Raw genomic sequence first — 9,791 nt, 5'->3', positions numbered from 1 at the left:
CATGATTCTGCAGATAGTTGGAATATGTCATAGGAGACTTGTCCACACTTGAGAAAGTAGGCATGCTAACCACTGCATCCTCCTATCCCACCTGCAATATAACCTTGGGTGAAATCCTCACTCCATTGAAATCAATGGGAGTTTTGCCAATGACTTCAGTTGAACCAGGATTTTATTTCTTGGATCTACACATGAAAGTGTATGGTTATGTACATGTGAGCCAGACTCCTTTCAGACTGGACTTGTTCTGAGCAAACATCGTGTTGGTTTCTACCATGTAACTCTGCACTGCATCAGTACCAGAGTGGCAGCAGAATCAGAACTTTGTTTACTGCACTACAGTAGGTGTGAAAGGCTTAATGAACCCGAGGCATGTTAAAGATTATATATATTGGGAGAAAAAAATTAAAAAGTCAAGAAATTTTGTATAATTGAGAGAAAACGTTTTCTGAAATTCTAAATATTGTAGACTCTTCATAATCAGTGATCTCAGTCATCTCTTACACTGCTACCTACTTGTGACCGGCAGTTGTGTTTGTGTTTTAACGACAAGGAGAAACCTAACGTATAGAGCTTTCAAACATAAAGGGAGGGAGTGGCATCCTTTGAGCAAAACTAACAGGGCCCTATCTGCTTAAGTGTTTCCCAAGTTTCAGCACTCTGCATTATATCAGAATGCACCATTGTTAGGGAACTTTGGGGCATGTCTGGCTCAAGGAAGTACTTCCTCATCATGCTATTTCCTTTCCCAAACAATATAAAAAATGGGCTTTTCAACTGAACGTGTAGAACGGGCCATTTTGTTCATTGTCCAACTTGAGCGCCACCATCACAAGATAAACCTTTCAGCATTTGTGTAAATGGCTACATGGGTTATTGTAATTTCCTTAATATTTTCCTGGTGATTTTGTTCTGATTGATACATAAAGTTGGATGTAGAACTCACTCTAAAAGATTTGTGCAGTGCCAAATCTTGCCAAGACTAGCCAAGGAAAAACAAGAGAGCTTTCCTTCACCTGCTTATTGCATCCTGGAACTTCTGTTTATGACCTCTGAACCACCCAAGTTCAGAACTGAGCTCTGAAGTGTCGAGTCCGTGCCATCAGATTTGGCCAGCACAGGAGAGAGAATATAAAATGTAATGAATTATTGTGTAATGCCTTCTCCAACAACACAAAGTATTCTGACTGTGCTCCCAGCTGGGGCAGCAGAGTGAAAGAAAATAGACAGTTACTTTGAACTTGGTTCTTCCTTGCATGCTCCACGGGATAGAGGTATCTGCTGAACTAATCTTTAGCATTTATAATGCTTCCATCACAGCAGTAGCTAAATGATTGTATTTTAATTCAGACTTTGCTAGTGGCTCACTGTGTCACCCTGGGCAAGTTGCTTAGGGCCTGATTTTTTCAGACGTGCTAAAAAAGGGAGTAAATGGGAGCCGTAGGCACTCGGCACTTCTAAAAATCAGAATCTAAACCTCTTGGTGCCTCAGTTTACCAATTTATGAAAAGATATAGTACTTACCTACCTCAATGGATCATTGGGACCATTACCTAATGTTTTTAAAGTGTGTTGAGGGCCTCAAATGAAAGCTATAGGAAAATTTGTGGAGAATTAATGTTTCCCAAGGCAGCCTTAACCCTTCAGTGTGCACTCCCTCAAACCACTCAGAATGACAGAATATGGGAGTATGGCTACTGTCCCATGCTGCAAAAGCTGAGGCACAAGTTTGCAGGCAGGGGCGGCTCCAGGCACCAGCACAGCAAGCGTGTGCCTGGGGTGGCAAGCCACGGTGGGCAGCCTGCTGGTTGCTGTGAGGGCGGCAGTCAGGCAGCCTTCGGCGGCGTTTCTGCGGGAGGTCCGCTGGTCCCGTGGTTTTGGCAGCAATTTGGCGGTGGGTACGATGAATGTGCGGGACTGGTAGATCACCCGCAGAACAGCCGCCAAATCCGCGTGATCAGTGGACCTCCCGCAGAAATGTCGCCGAAGGCTGCCTGTCTGCCATGCTTGGGATGGCAAAAAACATAGAACTATTTGCAGGGGAATCCGGAGGAGTCCCTCTACTCAGCTGCTTCTGCTCGCTTTCGAACCCTGAAAGTCCCCCAGACCAGTGAAGGAGAGTTTGCAAACTGCAATTCAAGTACAGCTGAGGTGTTTGATTATGTATTACTCTATTCCCCTCTGAGCACTTTTGCACGCAAAGAGAGCATTTGGGCCTCGGTGAATATATTATAGATTTTTTAACCCTGTGTATCACTTTAGCACAAGTAAAAATGTATGAACTGGGTTGTAACCAGAGTTTATACGTGTGCTGCATTTGCTGTGCTTGTCTGATGTTTTTAGGAGAGGGTAGACATAGCTATTGTTTTATTATATAATGAAAGTGGTGTGACCAGGCATTATGGGTGTCTTGAAAATTAATTAACTGATTATTCTGCTTACTAAATTAAAGAATGACTAATTTGGAAAGAGACTGAAGTTTGTATTCCTAAAATTCTGATGTTCAGGTTTGATTTGCCCAGAGATTATTCCAATATGTAGACTGGACCGTGAGAATCTGATTCACCTCTAACACCCAGTTTTACATTGGGGTAAATCCATTGACTAAAGTGAAATTGCTCCTGATTTACACTAATATAAGAGCAAAGTCAGGCCCTCAGTTTTATGATGTATTTAAAGATAATACATTTTTTAAAAAATGAGGCAAATTCTGCATTTTGTTTACACAGTTGCAAATCTGCAGAAGTGTAGTGTAGTAGTGTAACAGAAAAGAATTGGGTTCATAATTTCTTATGAGTTTCCTCGTGACAGATTTGTATTTAATTTACAAATGTCTCCATAAATCTCAGTAATGTTTCAAGTTGTGTAATTTACTTCTTTTTGACTTGTTTTCTTTTCTGGAGCCAAATCCCAAAAGATCTTACAACTCTTACTAGATGTTGAGGACATGATCCTGGAAGGCTTACTCTCTCAGATTCCATTGAGGTCAGTGGTAATTTTGTGCAATAAATCCTGAAAGACTGTAGGAGTTGGCCTCTGATGTTTTAATTCAGTAGCCTATTTTCCACACAAACACTTCCTGTGTTTTGTTTTTAAAGGTCTTTCAATGGTCTTCACTGGTAGCATGCACTATTGGTTTTCTTGCACATTCTCTTCCACTAATTCTCTGCCTAAAGTAAAGGTCGACTGACTGCAAAGCGTAATGGGAATGACTTAAATTAATGTTAAAGAGTGCTACAAACATTTCATCAACAACTAAACAGCAGAAGGCTGATAGGCAGGAAGTCTTTTGTAATTGGAACTGAAGGAGACTGAGTAATTGGATAGGAGTGGAAATAAAATGAGTCAAAATCAATAAATAACTGATACTTTACAGAAAACTTAAAAAGCAAGAAACCAACATTCTATTTAGGAAGCTCTGCTCCCATATCTTTTTTCCTTATTTTGCTTCCCTTGTATTTTCTGTTATGCAGGACAATTGGATGAAAACAGGATCTTTTGTTCCTCAAGAATTCATCTGTTCCTGCTGCTAATTCCCCAGCTGATGTCACTGAGGATTACATGACTTCAGGTGGGGAATAAGCAGATGAACTCTGACACAAAGATCCTGTGTTCATGCAAGTATCCTAAATAATAAAGAACAAGGAAATAGAAATACAGAAAATGTTCAGATTTAACATATTTTACAAATTCTGCTCTCATTTACACCACTGCAACTCCATAAAAACATTAGGATACTCGCCCATGTGGGAACACATTCTGACTCAGTGGGTTTGCTGAAGTGCCAATATCTGCTTCAATTGACAGAGTTGTGTGGCTAATATGAACAATATATCTTTTAAAAATACCAAAATAACAAACTTACGATTGTTATTCATGTAAAAAGCACTTGACAATGTCTTCTGTTTAAGTGGGAACACAAAAATTATACTCAAAGAGCTTTCCTTCTTGGTTGGGTATCTATTATTTACTACTTTTGAATTCACAGTTTTAATACACAGCAGTAACTAGCATAAGGAAATAGGATTGTAACACTAATTGTAAAAGTTTCTTCAGCTAGAAATCTAATAGTATTTTTTTCCCCCTAGGACAGAAAAGGTAAATTACCCAACTACAGTTTTTGAAATTTTAAACAGAATAAATGTTAAGTTGTACTGTCCTCAGAATATGTTAATTAAGCTTAGTGGCAACATGCATGTGATATTTTTTTACTTTGAACACTATAGAAATGAAACCACACTACTGACTTTTAAGAAACCTTGTCTCAGTAACATGGTTTATACATGAGTTCAGTAACAATAAGCTACTTCACTGCATGGCAAACGAACTATTGACTTTGCTTGGGATTCGTACCAGGATGTGGGCAGCTCAATGGAGAAAGCTCTATGGGTGGAAAACACTTTTCACAAAGGAAACAGCATACCACCTTTGTTTGCAGCTGAAATAAAATGTCTATTAGAGGAAAGGATTTTGGTTCAGCTACTTTGACTATTGTTGGCTTATGGAATGGCCAGTTAAAAAACCCTACAGCTTATTGCAGAAGTGTAGGATTTGACTTTATAAGGAATCAGGGCAAGTGAAAGAGGAGGGACATCTCTATCCTCTCATTTTGGAGGACTGTTCCTGTTTAAGTAGGTCTGTGCTTTGTGGAATGGGTGGCAGGGCCCTGATTTGGTAAAATACATGCTTCTCTGCAATGGGTCTACTCACCTGCTTAAAGTTAAGCATGTGCTTAAGTGGCATTTTAAATTGGAGCATTTGTCACCTTTGACTTGCAAACTATGGGTCTAATCTATCACCATTGATGTCAGTGTCAGCAGGATCAGACCCCAATGTTGCCTTAGGCATTACAATATAAATATAATACACTTATAGGGGAAGCACATGTAGAATGATTTTAAAGGATAGGATATCATCTATTTGTGAGGATATCACAAAAGGCTCATGAGAACTTGTATTAGATTGTATTCTAGTTGTACTTACAAACATGATTTCAAATTTTTCTGATGTGTATTATACAGAGTGGGAGTTTAACTTGGATTTTGTATAATTACATTAAGTGTAAAATCTCCTTTCAAGATATCTACACACTGCCAATCTGATTTGTTACATGCAGGTATCAGACAGCACCTGAAAAAAAGCATCTTATGGAAGTTGTATACTTACCATGAGCAGTTAGAATCTCATTCTAACATGGATGTTTTTGATTTTCCTTAAAAGGCTGATAGCACCTGTTAAGGTGGTTAAAAAGACATTCTGGTTGCAGTATATTACAATAAAAAATTTTTTTGTTCGTTTTCAAAAAGCCATTAACAGTTTAACTGAAGTGGGGATAAGCTATTGTAAAGGCAATGTTGGCTACACTGTGTGCTTTAATGGAAAAAGCATTAGCAAGTTGGTACAAAATAAATGCCATAAGCTGCTCAGTTGTCTGTATTGATGAATATAGTTTGTTTCATCATTGGACAAGCAATATATATGAAACCTCTTGTTTTCCCCTAGGCCCACATCAGAGGAGTTATGTTGGTTTCAAAGATTGAACATTAATAACCAACTGAAAGTGGTAAGAAAAATAAAGTATATGGAATTAAGATCTGAAGAACATACCACTCAAAGTAGTTTTTATCATGTACTTTTATTAACAACCTTACATAGCAGAGTTTTGAAAACCAATCCATTACTGAGAATTGAAAAAAAAAAAAATCTAGCGTTTGACAGAAGAGGCTTTGGTTATAAGTGATATTGTCTACAGCAGAATTAAACTATTGTAAACCAAACAGCTTATAGTGGGGTAGGGGGGAATTCTTGAATATCACTTAAAATAATTTTTAAACAGGAACACATTTGGAATATTTACATACAAACAGAAAAACATTTTCTAAATTTTCAACAGTCACTTGCTATACTCTAAAAGTGTTTAGTTCACATATCTATACAACCAGACAAGTACTAAAACTTCGTGAACTAACCACTTGTCCACAGGTCCTGCCTAGACACTTTGCCATCAACATGAAAATGTTTATATAAATAAGTCAATTAAACTTCACAGAAACTAAAAGAAAATATAAAATTCCAACCATAAATAAAACTGTACATTATGGTCAGTCTTGTTTTTTCCGAAATCTCGTGTAACTTTTTTAAATGTTCTTTATTACAAAATGATGGGAAGGAGACTGTGTTAGCTGGAATGAAAACTTGAAGACTCTGACTCTGTAGAAACAGAAGAATGTCCACCACGTTTGCCTTTGGAAAGGATCTTAAGGCTTGATCCTCTGCTAACTGATGTCAAGGCATTTTGTGCTGATGTTTTGAATTTGGCACCCAAGAAAGCATAAAGAATCGGATTCAGGCAACAGTGGAAAAATGCTATGGCTTCGGTAATAGAGATCCATTTGTGTACTATCATCTCAAAGCTGCAGCCATGCCTGATTACTCCAAGCAGAATGAAGGTGTCTGTGCTGATGCCAATGTAGTAAGGCAACCAGCAGGCAAAAAAGGCAAGGATGAGAATAACTGTAGTCTTCAATGCTTTGCGCTTCTGGTGACCCTTGGAGTGTGACAGCTTAGAAATTATAATACAGTAACAAGTCAGGATTATTAGACCAGGCAACACAAATCCTACCAAAATATGCTGAAATCTGAATGAAATCAGCCAGTTGTCATGAGGGTAGACGCGATCACATACATACCTTCCATCTACTTCACTAGTACTGGCAAAGATTATATCAGGCACTGTCAAAAGCATGGCTGGTAGCCATACACCTATGTACACTACCTTTTCAGCTAACAGCTTTCTTGGTCTCTGGCTATTGGTAGCATGGACTATTGCCAGGTAACGATCTAAACTTATGAAGGCCAAAATCAGGACACTGCTATATAGGTTGACAGTGTAAATGACATGGACTGTCTTGCACAGAAAGTTCCCAAAGTACCAGCTTATAGCTGCATCCACAGACCAGAATGGCAAAGTGATGACAAACAGGAGGTCAGCCACTGAAAGGTGCAACCTATATTTGTCGGTCATGCTTCTTAATTTCTTCTGGTAGCCCATGACAACGATAACCAATCCGTTGCCAATGATTCCGGTCAGGAAGATGATGGAGTAGATGACTGGCAAAAAGATACGGTTGAAATTAGCATTTTCATGCCCAAAGCATGGCTCTTCAAGGTCCCCATAGTCACGGCCCGAACCAAGCTCATCAGTGCCATTATCAGAAAATGCAATGGTGAACCCAGAATACAGCTACAATAAAATGAAAGAAAAGCTGTTAGACCTCAAGTCCACTTCCACGAAGACTGTTCACTATGTATAGATATTTTCACATTAATGTCTAAAGAGCCTCCTAAGAAGGCATGGTCAGGGATAGGGAAAGACTTCCAAATGCTAATCAAAAAACCATAGTAAGATGAAGTTAACTTTAAACTTAATTATCTAAACAATATTTAAAAGTTTTGATCACTTCTACTTAATTTTCCCTCCTCTTTGGGAAATAATGTTTGTGTGTGGGGAGTGGGCAGGAAGGATAATTGCCACTCTGAAATGTTATCTTGGTTTCAGTATACCTATTGTATCTGTTTTTAGCAGATTCACCTTACCAATGGAAAAGGTCTGTTGCATTGCCTAGTGGGTTCCCTTGCTACTGTAGGATAGCTCTCCAAAGAATGAATAAAAAAAAAAAAAAAAAAAAAAAAGAGGAGTCCAGTGGCACCTGAAAGACTAACAGATTTATTTGGGCATAAGCTTTCATGGGTAAAAAAGAGAAGGGAAGGTAGCTCCCTTCTCTTCATGTGCCAATAATATTTATGACTGTATCTGTAACTTGCACTCCATGCATCTGAAGAAATGGGTTTTTTACCCATGAAAGCTTATGCCCAAATACATCTGTTAGTTTTTAAGGTGCCACCAGACTCCTAGTTGTTTTTGTGGATACAGCCTAACACGGCCACCCCTCTGATACGTGTCTCCAAAGAATATCACTCATAAGAACAGTTTCATTTTAATTCTTACTACAGAAGTGTAGAGGTCGGTAACTAAGCATCCTCTAACCAATAATACTACTTCCCCAGATCGCCCACTGATTCAACTAATGCGATCAAGAGAAAACAATAATAGTGAGGGTTCCCCGGAGAGGAACAACTGACAGTTCCTCAGAAGAGGTGACCTTTTAAATAGAGGAGAGCCACAACCCTTAGAAAGGTCACCAAGGGCAAACACCTTCCCCTCCCTCTGCTGTGGTTGCAGGGCGTGGGGCGTCATGGGACTAAGAGGGATTGTTGGAGCCTAGCTGGGGAAACTGTTGAACGGTGCCCGCTAGTGGAAAAAGGAAGCGAAACAGTGGTGGCCTCAGCCATGAAAGTGCTCAGGAAACCACCAACGGCTAACAACCAAACTGGCAAAACAACACAGGCTGGAGGGAATGGCCACTCTTATGCAATTACTCTTTGTTTATATACATATAATAAAAATTGTATAAATATAATATTTTCTGAGGGTTTATGCATCCTAGGAGATTATAAGGCACTTATAAACAATCTGATACACCAGCTCCAAATGGATTGATCTATTTATGCATTTTACATGTTATAGATAAAAGATTAATCTTGCCAGATCTAGGCAATTTTTGGCCCTATTTCCCACCCCCCTTTAAAATTTAAGGGGTTAAATGGAGAGAAAGTGTGGGAACTCATACTCCACCACCACATCACCAAAATATCATGCGGCTGATGAATCCTGGCTCCACAGCACTGCAAATCCCCAAATCTGGTACCTGGTCCCAAAATTCCATGGGCTAAACTGAAAAAATAGCAGAGTCAAAAAATAAAATCCAGCGCTGCAAAACCTGTCCCCAGCACTTGGGCACCCTAGGAGCAACTAGACTCCTTCTGTGTTTAGACATTGGAATTTTGGGGCTGGCTGCTGCAACAAACTGGCTTGATCCAAGTGGATCCAACTTTTATCTTTGGTAGCAAACTCATCAGGGCGGCACCATCCACCCGAAATCTTACATTGTAACAGTGCGCTCAAGCCAGCACGGACAGCCCTTGTCGTTGGCACTGGTTGAGAAGGCAGCAAGGATGGAAGGAAAGTGTTTGAAATTCATCTGACAGCTCCGCTTTAAAACGCCTAAGGGGACGCAAGTACAGCAAGAAGCTGGGGACCAAACTCCGCCCTTTCACCCTCCGCAAACCCCGCCAACTTTTAACAGGGCTCAGAGCCCGAGTGCGGGACTCCGCTCAGGTCTTTTCGGATGCCAGCCCTGCAAGTCCAGCGCCACGCGCCTCCCATGCGCGCGCTGAGAAAGGAGGGAGAAGAAACGCAAAGTGCACATCGGGTCCAGTTAGGCTAAGACAGCCACCGCCTAGCCCCTTGCGCCCCCGTATCCAGCCGAGCAGAAAGGATGCGCCTGCCCCTTGCAATCTCCTGCCCGCACGCTGGCCCCAGGAGTCAATGCACTTTTGTTTGCAAACAGCTGGCACATGGGTGCGTGTGCGGGCTCCTGGCTGCAGTCCGGCGCCAGGCGCTCCCTGGGTGCAGCGCCAACCGGGGCAAACCTCTCCCGCGCCGCGCAAAGTGCTGGGGGCAGGCTCCCGCCCGAGCCTGGTGCTCTCCTTCAGCCCCCCAGCTCTCCATACTTACATCCAGGCTGTCCGCGCCTTCCGCCATTCCCCCTCGCTCCATGCCTCAAAGCTTCCCACGCGTCTCGCTGCGCTCCGAAACTTGCAGCTGCGCCACATAAACTCCGGAGTCCCTCTGGCGCGCCCCGGACTCTTATAATCCACCTCCCCCCCCC

At 41.0% G+C, this 9,791-nt stretch overlaps 1 protein-coding gene across 1 annotated transcript; it reads right to left on the bottom strand.

Annotated features, from left to right (window-relative positions):
- Window positions 1–5,616: 5,616 nt before the first annotated feature.
- CXCR4 (C-X-C motif chemokine receptor 4) lies at window positions 5,617–9,789 on the bottom strand. Its single transcript, XM_032782206.2, has 2 exons — window positions 9,638–9,789; window positions 5,617–7,243 (listed from the first exon to the last, which is right to left on the bottom strand). Exons 1-2 carry the CDS (start codon window positions 9,677–9,679, stop codon window positions 6,179–6,181), a joined length of 1,107 nt encoding a protein of 368 aa, XP_032638097.1. The 5' UTR covers window positions 9,680–9,789; the 3' UTR covers window positions 5,617–6,178.
- Window positions 9,790–9,791: the final 2 nt, after the last annotated feature.

The sequence above is a fragment of the Chelonoidis abingdonii genome, chromosome 10, assembly GCF_003597395.2.
Source record: "Chelonoidis abingdonii isolate Lonesome George chromosome 10, CheloAbing_2.0, whole genome shotgun sequence".
NCBI lineage: Eukaryota > Metazoa > Chordata > Testudines > Testudinidae > Chelonoidis > Chelonoidis abingdonii.
Note: the sequence above shows the minus strand (reverse complement) of the source record. Positions and strands in the feature narration are given on the sequence as shown.

Bases quoted from the DNA above. Each gene is read 5' to 3' on its own strand.
- CXCR4 (XM_032782206.2), bottom strand. From the start codon at position 9,679: ATGGAGCGAGGGGGAATGGCGGAAGGCGCGGACAGCCTGGAT. The intron at 7,244-9,637 runs GTAAGTATGGAG...ATTTTATTGTAG, and splicing joins AAGGCGCGGACAGCCTGGAT to CTGTATTCTGGGTTCACCAT.